General features: G+C 24.2%; 2 protein-coding genes across 2 annotated transcripts; one reads left to right on the top strand and one right to left on the bottom strand.

Moving 5' to 3' along the window:
• Positions 1-3,251: 3,251 nt before the first annotated feature.
• On the top strand, positions 3,252-8,639 carry LOC134832022 (protein rotatin homolog). The gene is made up of 4 exons (XM_063845943.1): positions 3,252-5,355; positions 5,419-5,586; positions 6,687-7,489; positions 8,144-8,639. Exons 1-4 carry the CDS (start codon positions 3,252-3,254, stop codon positions 8,636-8,638), a joined length of 3,570 nt encoding a protein of 1,189 aa, XP_063702013.1. The 3' UTR covers position 8,639.
• Positions 8,640-12,858: 4,219 nt separating this feature from the next.
• On the bottom strand, positions 12,859-19,202 carry LOC134831941 (protein jim lovell). The gene is made up of 4 exons (XM_063845823.1): positions 19,189-19,202; positions 15,060-16,471; positions 14,856-14,993; positions 12,859-13,598 (listed from the first exon to the last, which is right to left on the bottom strand). Exons 1-4 carry the CDS (start codon positions 19,200-19,202, stop codon positions 12,859-12,861), a joined length of 2,304 nt encoding a protein of 767 aa, XP_063701893.1.
• Between the last annotated feature and the right edge of the window lie 2,377 nt (positions 19,203-21,579).

Raw genomic sequence — 21,579 nt, 5'->3', positions numbered from 1 at the left:
GCTTAAAAGTGATCAAAAAATGACATGTAAAAAAATCAGCGTTTTTACTTCCAAACGCTGATTTTTTTGTTTCGTCAAATATCGACCCAATATGAACAGAAATGAACTTTAGTTTTTAGGCTTAAAAGTGATCAAAAAATGTGTAAAAAAATCAGCGTTTTTACTTCAAAAAGCTGATTTTTTTGTTTCGTCAAATATCGACCCAATATGAACAAAAATTTTTTTTTATTTATTTTTAGGCTTAAAATGATCAAAAAATGACATGTAAAAAAATCAGCGTTTTTACTTCCAAACGCTGATTTTTTTGTTTCGTCAAATATCGACCCAAAATGAACAGAAATCAACTTTAGAATGAATATTTATTCAATTTTAGGCTTAAAAGTGATCAAAAAATGACATGTAAAAAAATCAGCGTTTTTACTTCCAAACGCTGATTTTTTTGTTTCGTCAAATATCGACCCAATATGAACAGAAATGAACTTTAGAATGAATATTTATTCAATTTTAGGCTTAAAAGTGATCAAAAAATGACATGTAAAAAAATCAGCGTTTTTACTTCCAAACGCTGATTTTTTTGTTTCGTCAAATATCGACCCAATATGAACAGAAATGAACTTTAGAATGAATATTTATTCAATTTTAGGCTTAAAAATGATCAAAAAATGACATGTAAAAAATCAGCGTTTTTACTTCCAAACGCTGATTTTTTTGTTTCGTCAAATATCGACCCAATATGAACAGAAATCTTTAGAATGAATATTTATTCAATTTTAGGCTTAAAAGTGATCAAAAAATGACATGTAAAAAAATCAGCGTTTTTACTTCCAAACGCTGATTTTTTTGTTTCGTCAAATATCGACCCAATATGAACAGAAATGAACTTTAGAATGAATATTTATTCAATTTTAGGCTTAAAACTGGTCAAAAAATGACATGTAAAAAAATCAGCGTTTTTACTTCCAAACGCTGATTTTTTTGTTTCGTCAAATATCGACCCAATATGAACAGAAATGAACTTTAGAATGAATATTTATTCAATTTTAGGCTTAAAAGTGATCAAAAAATGACATGTAAAAAAATCAGCGTTTTTACTTCCAAACGCTGATTTTTTTGTTTCGTCAAATATCGACCCAATATGAACAGAAATGAACTTTAGAATGAATATTTATTCAATTTTAGGCTTAAAAGTGATCAAAAAATGACATGTAAAAAAATCAGCGTTTTTACTTCCAAACGCTGATTTTTTTGTTTCGTCAAATATCGACCCAATATGAACAGAAATGAACTTTAGAATGAATATTTATTCAATTTTAGGCTTAAAAGTGATCAAAAAATGACATGTAAAAAAATCAGCGTTTTTACTTCCAAACGCTGATTTTTTTGTTTCGTCAAATATCGACCCAATATGAACAGAAATGAACTTTAGAATGAATATTTATTCAATTTTAGGCTTAAAACTGGTCAAAAAATGACATGTAAAAAAATCAGCGTTTTTACTTCCAAACGCTGATTTTTTTGTTTCGTCAAATATCGACCCAATATGAACAGAAATGAACTTTAGAATGAATATTTATTCAATTTTAGGCTTAAAACTGATCAAAAAATGACATGTAAAAAAATCAGCGTTTTTACTTCCAAACGCTGATTTTTTTTGTTTCGTCAAATATCGACCCAATATGAACAGAAATGAACTTTAGAATGAATATTTATTCAATTTTAGGCTTAAAAGTGATCAAAAAATGACATGTAAAAAAATCAGCGTTTTTACTTCCAAACGCTGATTTTTTTGTTTCGTCAAATATCGACCCAATATGAACAGAAATGAACTTTAGAATGAATATTTATTCAATTTTAGGCTTAAAAGTGATCAAAAAATGACATGTAAAAAAATCAGCGTTTTTACTTCCAAACGCTGATTTTTTTGTTTCGTCAAATATCGACCCAATATGAACAGAAATGAACTTTAGAATGAATATTTATTCAATTTTAGGCTTAAAAGTGATCAAAAAATGACATGTAAAAAAATCAGCGTTTTTACTTCCAAACGCTGATTTTTTTGTTTCGTCAAATATCGACCCAATATGAACAGAAATGAACTTTAGAATGAATATTTATTCAATTTTAGCTTTGAAATCCATCAAAAGTTTACTTAAACTTGACTTGAAAAATTTCATGACCGTTTTTCTTCTTTTTCGAGGAGTACGAAAATGTGAAATTAGGGGTACAAAATTATGAAATATATGCATTTCAATGGAAAGTCTGTAGTTGATAAAAAGTTCGGAAAATTGAAATGAGGAGTATGAAATTGTAAAGTGAGGACAACAATAAAGATATGTATGTAATATCGAAATGCGGTATAGTATGTCGTTCTTTAGACGACTACTTTTTCTATTTTTTTATTTAAAAATTGAAATTAATTTTTTTTGAATAAAAAATGCAATACAAGTTTAAAATAGTTTCATTAAAAAATTTTGGAAAATTTTGAAAAAAAATTGACATTTTTTATACGTTTTTAATTTTTTTTTTATTTTTAAAGAAATTTTATTCTTTTAAATTTTTTCATGGTAATTTTTATTTTCTTTAGTTAACAAATTAATTAAAAAGTTATGAAACTTTTAATTTTTTAAAATTTTTAACAAAAAATATATTTAAAAAAAAATATATATATAAATATGTTTTGAGAAGTTAAAAATAAATTCTTAAAAAATAATTTAAATCAAAAAAAAAAAAAAATAATTAAAAATATAAATAAATAAATAAAATAATACAAAATTTTAAAAGGATAATTAATATTTATAAATTAATATTTTTTTTTTTATAAACTTTTAAAGAGATTTTGTTCTATCAAATTATTTATTTTTTTCAAATATATTTCATTTTTATCTTTTTTAATTTTATATTCATTCTTTTTTTAATTTTAAAAAATTATTTAAACATTTTGAAAAATAAAAATTAAGAATTTATTTTTTGAATATTAAAATTTTTTTTGAATATTTTTTTTAAATATTCATCATTGATAAAAAATTATTAAAAATAAATTTGAGCTAAATTTTGTTAAAAATAAATTTTTTAAAAATAGGATTGTGAAAATAAAATTAATCAATTTAATTTTCTTTTTAAAAAATATAAAAAAATTAAATTCATTAAATAAAAAAAAAATATTTGGAAAAATTTTAGAAAATAATAAGTTTTATAAGAAAAATATGCTAAAAAAATTAAAATTATTTTTTTCACAGGCCTTTGACAACGCAATGAAGCTCGACGACAACCGCGATTTCCCCGACAGCGCCATCCCCGCTCTCCAAATCATCTGTAAACTTTGCATCCACAGTCCCGAACGTCGTCGCGACTTTTCCCAAGATATTGACTTCAACATGCTCCTCATGCGCGCCATGTTCATGCACTATCACGACAAAGATTTCCGTTCCGATGCCGCAACTTTGATATTTTTGATGGCATTTTGCGATTTCATCGTTGGCGAAGACGAATTAAGTGTCCCGAAAGCCTTGAGTGAACTTTTCATCCCCTTCCAATGCGAATATCACGACGTCACAAGTCCCTACGACAAAACAAGCGACCTTGAAATGATGTTTTTGGCAGAAATGGACGACGATGAGCAACCTTATGACGACATTTTGTTCGTAATTGATGAAAAAACGTCCCCGAAACGCACGAAAAAGACAACTTTCGCTCCGATCGGAAGCTCTGACGAGCCATGGCAGTACCTGAGAATGACATTTACCTCACTCTGGTTCGGCGGAAGTGAATTTGTGCTGCAAAACGTGAACGAATCTGAAGGATTTCGCGGCGTTGTCAACTACAAACGTTTCCCAAAGGGACTTTCTGGTTCAGAAATTTTAGATTTTGACCCGAAATTGGAAGTTTTGGAAGCTGACATCAATTTAATGAAGATAACTTCGTTGCCGGAGATGATAAAACATCAAATTTCGTTAATCGATCAGGCGGCGTCGCATGAAAAAGCATCAAAAAACGTCGCTTGTCTTAAATCTGTCATATTTTTGCCGCATTATGAGGAACATTTGCCCAAAGATTTGATGAAAGTGCTCAAAAGGTTCGTCGTTGTGCAGCCAAAAACGGATGATGATGAACATTTGTTCAAATTAGTGCTCGATTTGTTGTCACATTTGATCAAAATCGGTTACGACACGATCCTGAAGTGGGCTTTGACGACTTTGAACGATCATAACTCGACTTTTATCCGACTTTTGCACGACAAAAGGCAATCTTTGGGATTATTTCACGCAAATATCGCATTTGTCGAGACCTGCATTCGATTTTTTTGCCTCACAGGCGATGCGGAAATTCAAAAATTGCTTCAAACTGACTCGCAAGGCGGTTTGGTCTTGCATATTTTCGAAATAATGTCCGAAGAATTGATAAAATGCGACAAAAATCGGGTCCAAGCGCAACTTTCCCTGATGAAAACCATCTCAGAGTTCGCCGAATTGGAAACTGACGAAACTTTCTTGAACAAAGTCATCGGGCAACTCTTCTACTGCCTCAAATCTTTGAATTCTTTGACATTTTCGGGCTCGTACATCGCCAAAAATTGCCTTTTCACGATCGGAAACGTCATGAAGCTCATCCAACAGCCAAATTTGGACCCGAATCTCATCAAACTCCTTCAAGCGTATTGCGGGCACAAAGATTTTGTCGTTCGAGCCGCTGCTTGGAGCATTTTCGCCGAAATTTGTACATCCCAGAGCGGCGCCAAACAAGTTATTTACGAATTAGCTGATCATTTGCCCGGCGGATTGCATGCTTGCATCATCCAAACGTTGCTCGATGTCGAGGAAGTCAGCTTAGTTAAAGGAACAGCAGCAACTCTCTTCGTAAATCTTCTTTCCTTCAAAAATGAACGAGGATTGGTACAAGATGTTTGGCCCAGATGCACGAAAAAACCAATTGACCCCAAAAAATTCGACGGATTTGAACTTTTGGTGCAACTTTTGAATAAACAGCGATTTTTGGAGCTCGTTCGGGAGCAACTCGATCGATTCGCGCCCAATATTTACATAAATCCCGAAGAAAAAATGGAAATTTTGACGTTTCCGGACACAGTTATTCATTTGGCGAACATTTTAATCGCTGTGAGTGATGTGAGACCAATTTGTGCCTTGACGGAGGGAGAAAAGTTGACGTTGGAAGCCTTTTTGAGATGCACTTATCCGATTGTGCCGCGAAATATTGGGTCGACGACGTTGGCGATGGTTACAAGTGTTTGTAATTTGCTCGCGAGATATTTGACGCACGATAAAAAATTGTTGGATATTTTTGTGCATAATTCGTGGTTTGTTGGCAGTATGTTACGATTGTTGGATTTGGCTTTTTATGGTAAGAAATTATTTTTTTTTTGTTGAAAAATTTAATTTTTTAATTTAAAATTTTTTTTTTTAGATCAAGAAGAAATTTGTGCGAGAACTTGTACGAATATTTTGCATTTGATGCAAATTTTGGCCCAATATCCAGTTGGTTATGAATTAATTTGTGTGTCTTTGGAGCAAATGAAGCCGGAAATTATCATGCATTTTATCAATTATAACATGACAGGAGTTGAAAAGCCAAGTAAGTTATTTATTTATTTAAAAATTTATTTATTTTTTAATTTTTATGAAAAAAAAATCCTGAAAATTTAAGAAATAATAAAAAAATTGGAAAAAAATTAAATTAAAGCTCAAATATTAAAATTAAATTAAAAAAAAAAATTAAATTTATGATGAAAAAAATTTTAAAAATTTAAAAAAAATTATTTTTGAAGAATTTTCCTTCTTTCTCGAATTTTTAATTAATTTATGTTTAAAAAAATAAATTCGAAAAATAAAAAAAAAAACTAATAAGAAATTTGATTTAAAATAAAAAAAATATTTTTGAACAGCAAATTTTTTTTTTTAATTTTTGTCGAAATTTTAATTTATTCAAAAAAAAAAAAAAAAAATAAAAAAATGGAAAGTTAAAAAAAAAAATTTAAAAGCTATTGAATTTATAAAATTTATTTAAAATTATTTGGAATTTTATTTAATTTTTTTTAAAATAAATTTATTAAAACATACAAAAAATTGATTAAAAATTTTAAGCTTTGTTTTTTTTATTAAAAAATTAATTTTTTATTCCTAATTTTGTTTTATTTTTTTTTATTATTAAAATATTCATAAAAATAAAAAAAAATTGGATTATTTAATAAATAAAGCTAATTAATTTAACAAAAAGTTTGAAAATTCGTTAAAATTATGAAAATTCGAGAATTTCGACAATTTATTATTTTTATAAATTTATTAATTATTTTTTAAAATAAATATTTATTAAAATTTTTTTTAATCTAAGATTAAAAAAAAAAAAAAAAATAATAATAATAAATAAATAAAATTAAGAAGTTATTAAATTTAAAAAAAAATTAATTAAAAAAAACTTTAAAACTTCCAATTAAAAATAAAAAAAAATATTCAAAAAAAATTAATAATAATTTTTTAATTAATTAATAATTGATAATTTTTTTTTTAAATTAGAAAATACAGAAAATTTTAAAATTTTTTGAAAAATTGAATTAGAAATTAAATTAAAATTAGAAAAATTGTAAAAAAAAAAAATAAAAATTATTTAAAATGTGATAAAAAATTATTTAAAAAAAATACTTTAATTAACTTTTTTTTTATTTTTTCTACTTTTAGCTCTTCTAATTGACGTCATGAACTGCCTTACGGTTCTCACAACGAAACACGTGAACAACTCCTCATCATTCAGTTCACTTTTGGACACAACTTCCATCGAAGATCCTCTCTCACAACCTTCAAACGATGGAAATCCCGTCATCGGCTTAGCTTCCGAAGTCCTCACAAAACGCTTAATTTACATCTTTGACGTCGTTTGCGAGCAAGACAAACCCAAAAGTGGCGTTTTTCACATGTCCGAACTCAAAATCGCGACTTACAATTGTCTCCAAGCTCTTTTGCGGTACACGGAAAATGCAGGAACGATCGCCGTTGATTGCTTACTTTTCGAAAAAATCCTAAATCGCTTGAACACGATCGCTCTTGACGTTGGCATGACGATGCGAGATTTCATTCACAAGTACGGCGATCGCAAAAAGAAGCCAATTTTGCAGGAATTGGGACTCATAGCTGGTTTATTGAGTAATTGGTATTGTCGCGTCTCGATGTTGGATGACATGCAAGCGGAGCAGTTGCTAAAGTCGTTGATGAATGTGTGGGAATGGACTGCGGATGGCGAGTTGTTGTTGAAAATGATGACAGCGTTGATGGTTTTGAGCGAAAAATCGTTCGTTGTGTGTCGAGGACTTGCGGTTTATCAGAGTTTTAATCATCCGGCGTTCGTGAAACGAGTTGCGGATATTGCGAAGAATGAAACGAGGAAAGTTAAGGGAGCTTCGAATTTGCTTGGAGTGCTGAGAGTTGCGATTCGGGTGTTGATTAATTGCTGTAGTTGCGTCGAGGGTCGAATTCAACTTCATAAAGTGAGTCATTTTTAATTTAAAAAATTAATCTAATTAATTTAAATAATTTTTATTAATTGAATTATTGATTTTACTTAAATTAAAATAATTAATTTAAATTAAATTATAATTTTTTTATGAGTTAAAATTTTAATCAATTTATTTAATTATTTTTTTTATTATTTATTTTATTAACTTATTTATTTTTAAAAAAATTAAATTAATTAGTTTTAAATTTAACTCAATATTTTAATTTATTTATTTAAAAATTAATATTTAAAAGAAAAATTTCTTTGTTCATATTTATTTAATTTTTTTTAATAATTTTGTTAGATTTAAATATAAAAAAAATATATGTAAAATATTTAAATAGTTTTTTTTATTCCTTTTGAAATATTTTTTTAAAATTTTTTTAATTAATTTTACATTAGATTTTTTTGTATTATTTTGTTTATTTTTTTTAATTTTTTTTTAATTCATTTTTTTATACTTACAATTTTTATATTTAAAAATATAAAAATAATTTTATTAAATTTTTAATTAATTAGTTTTTATTTTTTTAGATTTTTTTTTTTAAATTTTCTTTCAAAATATTTTGGAATTTTTTGGATTATTTTTTTTTTTAATTTTTTTAAATTGATTTTTTTAATTTTGAAAATTGAATTTCTTTTACAGATCAACGTTCTCGAAATTTTCGAACATTTCCAACCGCCACTCATGAAAAAGAACAAAACCATGCGACAAATGGCTCCTCTTTGGCTCGAATTCTACGAAATTTTCTCCCGTTACTTGGAAGGATCAACTGCGCGTCATCTTTACCTTCTTTGCACTTTTGCACGCAAACAAGATGCCAACGTACGCATTCCAGCAATGAAAATTCTCCGAAATATGGCTTTCAATTTGGGAAATCGTTCGAATTTACTCACGTCAAAAGATTATCAATTCCTCGTGAGAGAAAAACTCGACTCGGGTGACATCGAGGAACGAATTATGATTATTTCGTCTCTTTGGAAACTCGTCGCGAATCAATGGAAACACAAAAATGAACTGAAAAACAGTGCAGTTTACATTAAACTTAACAATTTATCCAAAACTCTTGCCGATAAATTTGAAACTGAAAGTGATTTGTACAAAATTCTTACTTGTTTATTGGATATTCTTAGTTCGTAAAATACTTGAATAAATTTAAAACTTACCTTTTTTCGTTTTAAATTAAATTTTAATATTTTTTTATCCCAAAAAAATATTTTTTTAATTAAAAAATTTAAAATTAATTATTTTTAAATTATTTCAATAAAAATTCAATTTTAAATTATTTTTTTTTTAATTTTAAAAAAATTAATTTAATTTAAAAAAATATTTTTTTTTTTTTGTGATAAAAAAAAAATAAATAATTTTTTTTTTTAATTAAAATAAATTTTAAATTATTTTGTTTTTAATTAAAATTAATTTAAAAATATTTTTTTTAAAATAAATTAAATTTAAAATTATATTTTTTTAAATTTAAAAAAAGTTAATTTAATTAAAAAAAATTTTTTTTTTTCGGATAAAAAAATTAATTATAATTAAAAAACAATTATTTTCAAATACATTTCATTTATTTTTATTTATCCTTACAATTATCATTTATATTCGGTCTAATTCAAATAAAGGGATCAAAAAATTATAATTAAAGTACATGTTTTAACATCGTATCATCATCACTATTATTACATAAAGTTTATTTTTTTTTACGAAATATCCATAATAATGTCATTCCAATGCGATTATACAAACTTTTCCATTCTAATATGTTATAATATATAAATATTTTTTTTTAATAAATGTGCTCTCATTCCGACATTCCTATTCCTTAATATTGCCAAAATTTACAAAAATCATAATTTAAAATTTTTACTTCTCGATGTACATTTCTAGAAGTTTAATGTTAAATAAATATTTTTTTTATTAATTAAGTATTATCCAATTAAAAATTATATAATACAATTTTGCCTTATTCATAAATTTATATATTAATTATACATTTTTTTTTTCATTAATTTAAAGACAATTTAACAAACATTCATTTTTTGTTTAAATTTAATAATTTTTTTAAATTTAATTTTAATTCTAATTTTTTTTTTAATAAAAAAGGAGGATTGGAATTTTTGTGCTCTCTCTATATTTTGTTTGTTTTTCACAAATTGATTAATATTACATTTAATTTAGATTATTTTTTTACTAAATTTCGTATTAAACTTTATTCATATACATGTTTAATTTTTTTTATTAATTAAATATTATGTCAAAATTTTTTTATATACAATTTTTTATAAAAAATAATATATAATAAAAATATATATGTTTAGAAATAAATAATTCAATGTAAATAAATATTTAGAAATTATTTTTTATACAAAAAAAAATTTTTTTATTAATTTCGCAAAATAAAAAATAAATATATAATATCACAATTTTGCAATGAAACGTAAGTTATGTAAATGGAATGTGCATAGTGCATTTTAAAAATAATAAAAAAAGACAAATCTGAATATTTTTTACTCTCATTTGTACTATTTCAAATATATATAGTGTGTGTATGTAGTTTATATGTACGTCCATTATTATATTATTTTTATATATAATATATATTTTTAATTTTTTAAATATTTTATGGAGTTTACCCTGTATGTAATTGTTACTTTAGTTTCATTTTTTATATTTTTTTCTTAGTTTTTGATGATCGACGTATTTTTTATTAAAAAAAATATTTATTGCATGAAAATAAATATTGCACGAAAAAATAAAATTTAATTTTAATAATTATTAATTAAGAAGTTCAAACAAAACATTAGTAAAATTTTTTTTATATGAATTGGCTTGGCTATTGCGTTTTTAACTATTTTATTGTATATTTTGAGGTTATGGTTGCTTTATCATTAATTTTTTGTTTGTTTTTTTTTAATTCAATCCGGTTTCTGTTAAAAATTTTTCGTTTTTTTTAAGAAAATTTTTAACAGATTTTTTTTTATTAAAATGCGTTTCTGTAAAAAAAATATTCTTGGCTATTGTAGTTTGTAGTTTGTTGTATAAAAAAAATAAATCCTTATTTTTATTAGTTTTTTTTATCGTTATCTAATGTTTTGTTTTGTTTGTGTATAATAAAAGAAGTTTTTTTTTTATATTTTAATTTTTTTTCATTATATTGAGGAACTATTGTTTTCTGTTGATTGTTGAACATTTTTCAATTGATCTGAATAAAATAAGAAGAAAATTAAATTAGAAGAGAAAATAAAATGATGATGATGTACAAAAATAGTAACTTATTTCTTGCGAGTTTTTATTTTTAAGAACTATTGTTTCACTGTTTTTTGTATTTTTTTTATAAGAATTTAACAACTAGTTTCGTAACTTAATATAAAATACGTATCCTGGCTATTTTTTTGTATTTTGTGGCAGGTGGTGAATTATATCTTTTTTTTATATTATTAATTCTATATGTTTAAAACTATTGTTTAGTTTCTGTTCAATCACTGTTGTTGTTGCTATTGTAGTTTTTTTTATTTAATAATAATTATGGATAATAATTAAAATTGTAAAAAAGAAATAAAATAACATCTATGATAATAAGGATTCTATTTTTGAATAACATTTATTGTAGTAGTAGTATTTATTTATTGTAGGTATTGAATAAAATATAACTTGGTTTAATATTTATTATTATTTATTTTTAAATATTTATATATAATAAATGTTTCCTGTAAATAATTGTCAACGGTAAATTGTGCTCTGTCAATGTTTTTTTTTTTATTATTTTTAATTAACAGAATACTCAATTCTTATGTTTTATTTTTTATAATAATTTTAATATATATATTTTTTTTTAAATTAAAAATTTATTAATTATTATTATTTTTATTTAATAAATTTATTTTTTAAATTAATATTAATTATATTGAAAAAAATATTAATTTTTATTATTTTAAAATTAAATAATTTTTTTTTTTTTTAAATATGTAAAAAATATTTTAAAAGTTTTTTATATTTTTTCAATATAATTAAAAATAAAATATATAAATAAATATTTTTATGAAAAATATGTAAGAAAATATATTTATAATAATATAAATACATATTTTTTAAATGTTAAATTAAATATTTATTAATTATTATATTTCAATTTAAAATTATTTTTATTATTTTAAAATTTATTAAATTTTTAAATAATAAAAATAATTTTTTTTTTAAATTAAATTCATATTTATAATATTAATAAAAAAATATTTTAAAAATATTTTATTTAAAAAATATATAATTTTAATTTATTATTAAAAAATATTAAAAATAATATTTAATAATTATTTTTATTAATAAAATTTATAATAGTTATTATTAATTTTTAAAATTTTAAAAAATTAAAATAATAAAAATTTAATAATTTTTTTTCAATATAATTAATATTTATCAAAATAATATAATTAATAAATAATTATTTCTTATAAAAAAATATATATATTAAAATTATTATAAAATTGTATTATTATTTATTACTATTGTTGTAAAAATGAAGAAATTGCTTGTGTTCGTTGAAAATGTTATTTTATTTTTAACTTTTTAAATAAGCTAAGCATGGGCGGGGCTGTTCATGTATCTTTATCAATATTAAAATTATAACAAAAAATTGATTAACGGTAAAAAAATACTATTTGGCCGTTGGCTTATCTTTAACTTAAACTTGGTTTTGTGTATAAAAAAGCTTAATTATATTTTTTCCATCATTTTCCGGTTTTTTTTCAATATTTAATTTTAATTAAATATTTTTTTATTTAGTTTTATTTAGTAGTTTATCATCATCATTTATTATTATTTTTATATTTTGTGATTTTTTTTTTATATATTTTATTTTTATTCTGTTGTTCATGAATTATTTATTTTTTTGTATTATTTTTATTTTATTAATATTGAACATTATTCCTGTAATCGTAGCTTTGTTGTTTTTGAGTGTGTTTAAATAAAAAAAAATAATTACAGGGATTTTTTATCAGTCTTGTGTGAAGTAATGAATTAAATTATAACAATATAATAATAATTAATTAGAATAAAAAATTAAGTTATAGAAGTTATTATTAATAATTATTTTTTTTATAATGTCCTTTAATTAAAGACTTATCACACTCTAAAAAATTTTATTGAACTACATTATTTTTATTTAATTTTTTTTATTGTACATTACACACAAACACTGTTCTTCTCATTTTTATTGATTTTAATTTTTTTTTTCAATGATTTACGAGTTTTGTTTATGTAGAAAAATTGGAATTATTTTTTTTTTCGCTAAATTTAATTTTTTAATTTTTTTTTTCGGAAGATTTTCTTCCGATTTATCGCAGAAAGTCCGTAAAAGCAAACTATCATAGACGAACAAGGGGTTTCGGTACTTGTTGGTTCAGATTATTCAAACTATTGCTACTTCCCTCGCGTTCCCGTTCTCTGCTTTCGCAATCTCTCTCTTCGCGTCGTTCCCGTTCTCGTTGCTGTTCGCGTTCCCGGCGCTCCTCATTCCTGCTCAAGGCGAGCGGTTGTTGCGGAAAATCATCTTCGGCGCTTTGTTTGCTGCCGTTACTCCGACAATCGTCATCCAAGTTGATCGGCAACGGATGCGGCGGATGTCGATCCGATGACAAGAGACTCGACATGTCTAACGGAAGTCGCGGAAATCCTTCGCCAAAATCGGGATAAAATCCGGGCGGAAACGAACTGAAGAACGGATTTGGGCTCGAAAGCAAATCGGGTTCGGATGACGAGCTTCGGGGGCCTTGGGCATGCGGGACGTCGTGATCGCGTTGCGATTCTTTTTCCTTGTTGCGATCTTTGCTGGAAGAAATGTGTCCGGAAATGCCGCGTTGAATGATTTCGATGGGAGGACCGCTGATGCAATCTTTGCGGAGTTGCTCGAGTTTTAAACTTTTGCCGTATTTGCCACGAACGTACATCAAGAGGGAGTTGTAGGGGATGCCGAAGATGCGAGAAGCTTGACTTGTGGTCATTTTCTTGTTCCAAACGTGTTCGAGAGCCTTTGTGAGTTCAGCATTTGTCCATGAACGGGGAGGACCTCCGCGAGGAGCGGAATGTTGACTCTTTGCGCGACTTACTGAAATTAAATGAAGATTTGGAGAAAATATTAATAAATTTTTGAATTTTTTAAAAATTTAGGTTTTTTACGAGTGAATTTCAAATTTTTGAATATAAAAAAAATATTTAAATAATTTAAAATATCAAAAATTAATTATTTTTAAATATAATTTAAAAAAAAAATTTAAAAAAAATTTAATCTTTTTTCACTAAAAATGAATTATTAAAAATTCTTAAACATTAAATTTTTTTCAAATTAATTTAATTTTTCAAAAATTTTCTTGAAACAGTAAAATCTCTGTTTCATAAAAAAATTTTATTTTTAAAATAATTTAAAACTTTAAGTAAATAAAGGAAGAAATAATAAAATTTGATAAAAAAATATTTAAAAAAAATTAAAAATAAAATTTAAAATAAAAAAATAAATTAAAATTAAAATTAAAAAAATATATAAAATTTAATAATAAATACTTTAAAATAATAATTTAAATAAATTTTGAAAAAAAAAATAAAATTTTGAGTATATGTAATTAATTTCATAATTTTTTCAATTTTTTTTTCAATTATAAATAATTTTAACATAAAATTTAAAAAAAAAAATATTTATTTTTATAAAAACTAATATTTTTTTTTAAATTTTAATTTTCTTGAGATAGAATTTAAAATTAATCAAAATTCTTACTTTTTAAAAATATAATGATTTGATAAAAATTTATTTAAATTAAAAAAAAAATTAAAAATTTTAAATGAAGGAAAATAATTAAATTTGATAAAATAGTATTTTAAAAAACAAAATAAAATTTCAATAAAAAATTAAATAAAATATTTTTCATGAATTTTAAAATTGATTTTAAATTATAAAAATACTTATGGATAAAAAATTAAATAAAAAAATTAATATTTTTAAAATATTTTATAAAAAATTATTTAATATAATATAAACAAATATATTAATATTTTTTATTAATTTTAATTAAATATTTAAGTTTAATTTTCAAAAAATCTAAAATTAAAAAAAAATATTTTTTTTTTGAAAATAACTAAAAATATTTTTAGAATAAAAAAATAAATTAATATTTATTAATGAAATATTTATATACGAATTTTTGAGCATAAAGTAAAAAAATTAAAAAGAAATTAAAATTGTAATAAAAAATTACTAATTAAAAAAAAATAAATAAAAATATTTTAAATGAAAAATTTTGAAATTAAAAATTTTAATTTAAATTAATTTTAATTTTAAATTAAAGAAAAAATTTGTAATTAAAAAACTTACATTTCTTTTTCAAAAACGGCGGAGGAGGATGATCTGGATGCATGGTTCGCGGATCTGACAACTCCATCAACGGATTGTACATTTTGCCGGGATCCATTCCCGGAGGAAATAGTCCAAAAGGGGCATCTAATCCAAACACTTTATAAAAAAAATTAAATTAAAAGTTTGTTTTAACTCAAAAAACGAAAAAAATTAAAAACTTACAATGTGGCGACGACAACGCAAGTGCCGACATCGAGGGCATTGGCGGAAACGGCGGTCCATCTTGCTGATTAAAATGCGGATGAAAGTTCAACGGGTTCGGCAAAAAATCCTTATTCCCATGCTTATTCGAAAAATTATTATTTTCCATGCTGCGTTGATGTTCGCCGCGCATACTCGAGCCATGATTCGGGGGCAGTGGCTGATTAATATCCAAGGGTTCCATCATCGAATCGTCATCCATCGCTCTCCCGTCCTCAGATTCGGCTTTCATGTGTTCCTTCTGATGTCCCAGCGGGGGATTGTTGTTCAGATGAAAGGAAGGGGGCGGCGTCAGGCTCGTAAATGGCGGAAAAGGATGAAAATTCGGATGATTTCGTGAACGATGCATCGATCCGCCGCGATGTCGAATATCTTTCAAGCCAATTCCGCGATTATTTTCATTGGAAGCTGCTTCGTTGTTGTTGTTCATTTTATTTCCCGATGTCTTTGGCGATGAATTTACCGAATTTTTCATGCACAAATTCTCCGGACTGTCTTCCGCATGTTCATCTTTCTCTTTTTGCTTGATTTCCTCGTGTCTCTGTTCCAAAATGTCGTCGTCGTCTTCGATTTCTTCCGCTTCTGACTTGATTTCTTCGATTTTATCGTCGTCGTTCATGTCATTTTCCTCATCGTCCATCATGCGTTTGTGCTCCAAATCGCTTTTCATCGAAATTTCGGGCGTCCCGGGCTTACTGTTGCTATTACTCATCAAATCATGAGGCCCACATTCGCCCGAACGACGTCTGGGACGCGCCTGTTTTCGTCGCGGCGTCGGCGAAATGCATTCCCGATGCTCGCGATTGACTAAATTCATCGTTGGATCAGTCACGAAATGCGGCGGAATCAAAAGTTTCGACGAATTTTGGCTAATCGACGTGAAATTGGGACTCGGGCTTGTCGGCGACACGATCGAAGAGTCCAAAATACTGAAATCTTCGGGAGATGCTGCCGGTGTCGGAGTATTCATCGCTACGGGATGATCAACTAAGCCTCGAACTTGCAAAGATTCGCCGGCATGAATGAGAGTTTGGAGTCGTTCTTGCGGCACACTGATTTCGCCGCGATACATAAAGTCAACAATTGCTTGAACGACCCATCCGCGAAAGTCTTTCAGCACAATAACCGGGTGTTTGCAGGGCGTTTCGCTGAAAACGCGCTGAAAAAACGGCGAACATGCCGACAAGACGACTTTGTGTGCTCGTATACTCGTTTCGGCGCACACGAGAGTCACGTCGACCAGCGTCTTTGTTTGCAGCAGTGTGTCAAATGCACGCAATATGTGATTTTGGTGATTGTTCCACCGAAGGCTATAATGTTCTTGTTGTGACATTTTGAATTTTTTTTTTGTTTTAATCAACTTTTTTTTACAGCTAGACTTATATAATATCCTTTTGTTCCTTAAAAATTATTATTCTTCTTCCACGAAATTTTTTTTGTGTGTTTTTTTCGGTAGAAGTGAGAATATTTTTAAAAATAATCGCGATGTATGGTTCCTTTTTTTTGCTGATGCAATTGAAAAATGCCTTTTGTCTACCTCCGTCGTTGTCGTCTATGAATTGTTTTTTCGAAGCATAACGCCGAAAATGTGTGGAAAACTTGACTTGAGTGCGTTGGTAGAAGAGCAGCAATTATCGTAGCAAGCAGCGATATTTCAAACAATAATAATAATGATAACAATAATAACAAGAATAATGTTTAATATTTTTTTTCCTTTTTTTAGCTTTGTTGTTTTCAGCAGTCGTTGGTTCTGGAAGTGATTATACGTTCATGCCAGAAATCTGAAATGATAAGAAAAGATTTTTTTTTGTTTAGAATTTTGATTTTTTATTTTTGAGAAAAAAAAATATTTTATATTAAATATTGAGGAGGAATTTAAAATTATTTTAAATTTTATTTAATTTTAATTTTAATAAATAAATTTAATTCATTCATTTTATTTTAAATAAACTTTTTTAGATAATTATTTTACAAGAAAGCAAAAATATTTAAAAAGTATTTTAATTTTTCAATTTATTTTTTTTTTTGTTAAATATTAATTTAATTGAAATAATTTTTTTAAAATTTTTTCAATTAATTTAAAATTAGTTTTTTTTATTTTGAATATTTTAATTATTATTTTTAATTTTTAGAAAATATTTCAATAATATTTACATATATTAAACTAATGAAAATTTAAATTTTCTAATTATTTTTTTAATTTACATTTTTTTTTTGTATTTTCGTTAAATATTAAATTTTAAATTAATTTTCTTAAAATTTTTATTTTTTAAAAATTAATTTACAACAAAGCACATATATTTTAAAAAAATATTAAATTTATTTATTAAATTTTTTAAAATTTTTATTAAATATTATTTAATTTTCATTAATTTATTTTCTAATTAATTTAAATTTATTTTTTTATTATTTTAAATTTTTTAATTAAAATAAATTTAAATTTTTAAAAAATATTTACTATTTTGTTGAAGTTTTTGAATTTTATGGAGTTTTAAACATTTTTTTTTTTATTTTAAAATATTTTATTTATTAAAATTCGTTTTTATTGAATCTATTTGAATGAAAATTTATTTTTCTTTATTTTGAGTTAAAAATCAAGGCATACTTAATTAATTTAAAAAAAAAAATAATATAAATAATTAACGGTCAATTTAAATTAGCAAAAATAGCAACTTGCGGTAAAAATTTGAACTAATTCTAAATATCAGATGATCAAATTCGCCATCTTGAATTAATTGCTTGAAAAATTAAAGTACGAAGAAGGTAAGAAATTTAACATGTTTAAAAGTTTTAAACTTATTTTTATAAGAGTTTATAAAGACAGGAAGAAAAATTTGTCGAAATTACAATAAAATAAAAAAAAATATGAGAAGAGAAAAAAAATCAAAACAATGAAATGATCAAAAAAAAATTTAGGGTAAGTTATCAATTTCAATAAATTCAAAGTTTTTAAATTTTATCAATTTTTTAAAATTTTTTTTTTCTTTATTTTAGAGCTTTTACGTTTTTCTCAAGAAATTGAACCGAATTGACATGAAAACTTCAAAATTTGTTTAAAAACTGAGAAAAAAATTTTCTTGAGCTCAAAAAATTTTTTTTGAAAAATATTATTCTTTTGGAGAAAAAAATTATTTCAATTAATCCAAACCAAGCAAATTATTCAAAAATGTCATAAATTGTTAAATTAATTGAAAATCACAAAAAACCATCAAATCTCGAACAAATTCATCACATTTAATCTTAAAACGCTAAAAAAACGAAAAATTGCAATTTTCATCAAAAAATTCTTTCATCACATAACAACTCAACTCCCTCAACTTTAACTCCCTCTCCAGAGTTGACATGAAAATGAGTCAAAAAATATGCAAACAAACAAACAAAAGCATTCTACATCCGTATACGCCGCCATCCACACACACTCCGGATCACATGATGAATAATGAAAAGTATAAAGTTAAAGGAAACAGAGCAAAAAAAAAGAGTACGTCAAAGCTTTAAGGTACTTGATTCACATCAGTAGCGCGCATATTTTAAGATCTGCATGAGAATTTTTTTTTTGAAACAAAAATAAAGGTCAAAAATCTACGTAGCGGTTTTTTTTTGTTTTTTCACCTGCACGAAAAAAAAAATTCAAGTAAAAAAAGTAAAAGAACTTTAATGAATGTGCAAGATGATGATGATGGTTATGAATAAAAAAAAGCCTTTGTGCATAGATTTTTTTCCTCAAGTCGACGAAATGTTAAAAAAATACAAAAAGGGTGAAATTTCTTGTTTTGTTGGTAATGAGTGACTTTTAAAGGGGCCAACAAGGGTTAATTTTGTAGAAAATTTGCACAATAATTACTCTTCTTCTCGTCGTCAGTTGAAAAAAATTGACGAAAAAAGGTCAAGTGTGTCGAGTGACGAATAAAGAAACAAAAAAATGAATTATTTTTTTGAAAAATCTTTAAAAAAAAAAGTCAAGCCACGTCACAATTAGCATCACTTTCAGTTGTTTTCAATTAAATTAATTTTCTAATTTAATATTCTCTCTCTCTTGTGTCTTTTCACTTCTAATTATGATGTTCGTAAGTAATAATAATAATCTTACAGGTGTTTACACATTTTATGTTTTCTGTTTTCACTAAGCGCTAATTTGCTGAAAACATGTCGTCGTCACCCCTTCCTTTGCTTTTGTACTGCTAAAATTTCCATGCGCTCCCATAAAGTTAAAGAATATAATTTTATGCATCTTTTAATCCTGGTTAACCTTTTATGCTCTACGACGACTCGTTTCGAGCGCAAAAGTTGTTTCAAAAGACTACTCTCGACTTCTGTCATGTGAAAGTCGAGATATTTTACAGAGTTGGGGATTTATTTTAATTTTTGCCAAAGAGAGAGAAAAAATAAGGGAAAATATCATGCACAACATTTTAAAATATAATTTATGAGATTTTATTAAGTGTAGTGTGTAGTTGGGGTTTTTTACGGGAAACAACATTCGAGCATAAAAGGATTTGTGGGAAGAGCAGAATCATCGCACTAATTATATTAATTGTTTTTAATAAACTGGCAAAGGATGTATCGTTACACATGTTTTTAGGTTTTGTTTATTTTTGTTGTTATTTTCGTGCAAACATTTAGATAATTTATTATGTATGTTAAAAATATTTTAGAGATTGTGTATTTTGATTGCTCAATTTAATTAGTTAAAATTATAATAATAATTTAAAATATATTTAACTATAATTTTTGAATTTATTTTATTAATTAAAATTTTCCATATTTAAAAAAAATAATTTTTAAAGAAAATTTAAAATTCATAATTATTTTTTATTTTGTCTTTTATGAAGTGATTGCTATAATAAAATAATTTAATTTTTTTTATATTTTAAATTAAATAAACAAAAAATATAGAATTGTTATATTTATAGTAAAATATTATTTAAAAATTTTTATAGTTTATTTATATTTTATTTATTTAATTTTTATATTATTATTTTTTTCATAATTATATTTTTATATTTATCATTTTTATTATATTTATTAATAAATATTCAAAAGTAAGTTTTTTCAAGAAAATTTTGAAATTAAACCAAAAATTAAATTTTAAATAATTATTTTTTTAAAATTATTTATTTTAATTAATCCAAACCAAGCTAATTTTATTTATAAAAAATTTTAATTATTTTTTTTAAAAATAAATATTAAATAATAAAATAATTTATTTTTTATTTTATATTAAATTAAATAAAAAATATATAATATTTATAATATTAAATATAAAAAAAATATAATTGTTAAATTTATATTTTAATTTATTAATATTATATATTTTTTTATATATTTATTTATTTTATTTTATATTTTATTTTTTAATTTTTTTTTTTTTTTTTTAATAATATAAAAATTCATGAAATTAGTGAATTTTAAGTTTCTTTACATTAAACATTATTTTCTGTATTAAAAAAAATAAAAATCACGATGCTGAGAGAGTCATTATATTATTTTTTATAAAAACCTGACTTGACTTGAATAGCAAAGAAACATACGAATAAAAAAAACTTTTTGCTATTTTCAACGAGTTCAATGGCTCAAAAAATGTAAAAACTGTACAAATTTTGTTCAGTCAAGAGTATGTAAAAGTTATACAAAAGGCGATAAAGTGTTGTTTGTGAACAAATTTTAAAGCTTTTGAGTTTAACTTTATTTTTAACTACGGGATATATGTTAATATGTTTCAAATTATTTTTTTTTTCAAGTAAAAGTTTTATTTAAAATATTAAAAAAAAAATTAAATAATAATTTTTAAATTAAAATAAATATTAAAATAAAAAAAAATCTAACCGCAAAATAATCGTTAGCATGCTAAACTTTTATTAAACGCATGATTATGTTGTTTGTGCATAACATTCTTATCCTATCATCAAAATTAATATTTTAAATGTATGCATATTCACATACCAAATTTACCCGTAAATCACATATCATTAAATAAAATAAAAGGATGTGTAATAAACAGTTGCGTGGAAAATATAAAGAAGGGGTTTGTTTGCAATAAAAAATTACACATATGCTTCACATATCATTACTCAGGCAGCATTTTGTGAGGTAGAGGAAATGTATTTTAATTTTGAAGAAATTTAAATAATAATTTGAATAAATCTACTGCATGTTGCTTTTGTATATGATAAATGGTTTGGTTTGAAGAAATCAACCCCTTTTGGAATGAAATCTTTTTTTTTTGAAGAAAACTCGAGTGATCTAATGGGTAACATTTTAAACATATTTCTTAAAAATTGATTTATAAAAAATTTACAAGGTTATTTTTTTAAATATTATGTTATTAATTAATTTATTCAAAAATAAATTAAATTTTTAAATTAAATAATTTAAAAATTAAAAAAAAAATTAAATTAAAAAAAAAATTGAAAGAAAACTTTATTTTAGTTCAATTAAATAAAATTTTAATAATATAACTAAATTTTTTTTTTTAAATAAT

The sequence above is a fragment of the Culicoides brevitarsis genome, chromosome 1 (assembly GCF_036172545.1).
Source record: "Culicoides brevitarsis isolate CSIRO-B50_1 chromosome 1, AGI_CSIRO_Cbre_v1, whole genome shotgun sequence".
In the NCBI taxonomy this organism is placed as follows: Eukaryota; Metazoa; Arthropoda; class Insecta; order Diptera; family Ceratopogonidae; genus Culicoides; species Culicoides brevitarsis.
This window is presented reverse-complemented; position numbering and strand designations above follow the sequence as displayed.

Coding starts and splice junctions, on each gene's coding strand:
- LOC134832022 (XM_063845943.1), top strand. CDS start 3,252: ATGAAGCTCGACGACAACCGCGATTTCCCCGACAGCGCCATCCCCGCT. Junction 5,356..5,418: donor GTTGGATTTGGCTTTTTATG/GTAAGAAATTAT, acceptor TTTTTTTTTTAG/ATCAAGAAGAAATTTGTGCG. Junction 7,490..8,143: donor GTCGAATTCAACTTCATAAA/GTGAGTCATTTT, acceptor TTTCTTTTACAG/ATCAACGTTCTCGAAATTTT.
- LOC134831941 (XM_063845823.1), bottom strand. Junction 14,994..15,059: donor TGCGTTGTCGTCGCCACATT/GTAAGTTTTTAA, acceptor TTTTTTATAAAG/TGTTTGGATTAGATGCCCCT. Junction 13,599..14,855: donor GCCGTTTTTGAAAAAGAAAT/GTAAGTTTTTTA, acceptor ATTTAATTTCAG/TAAGTCGCGCAAAGAGTCAA.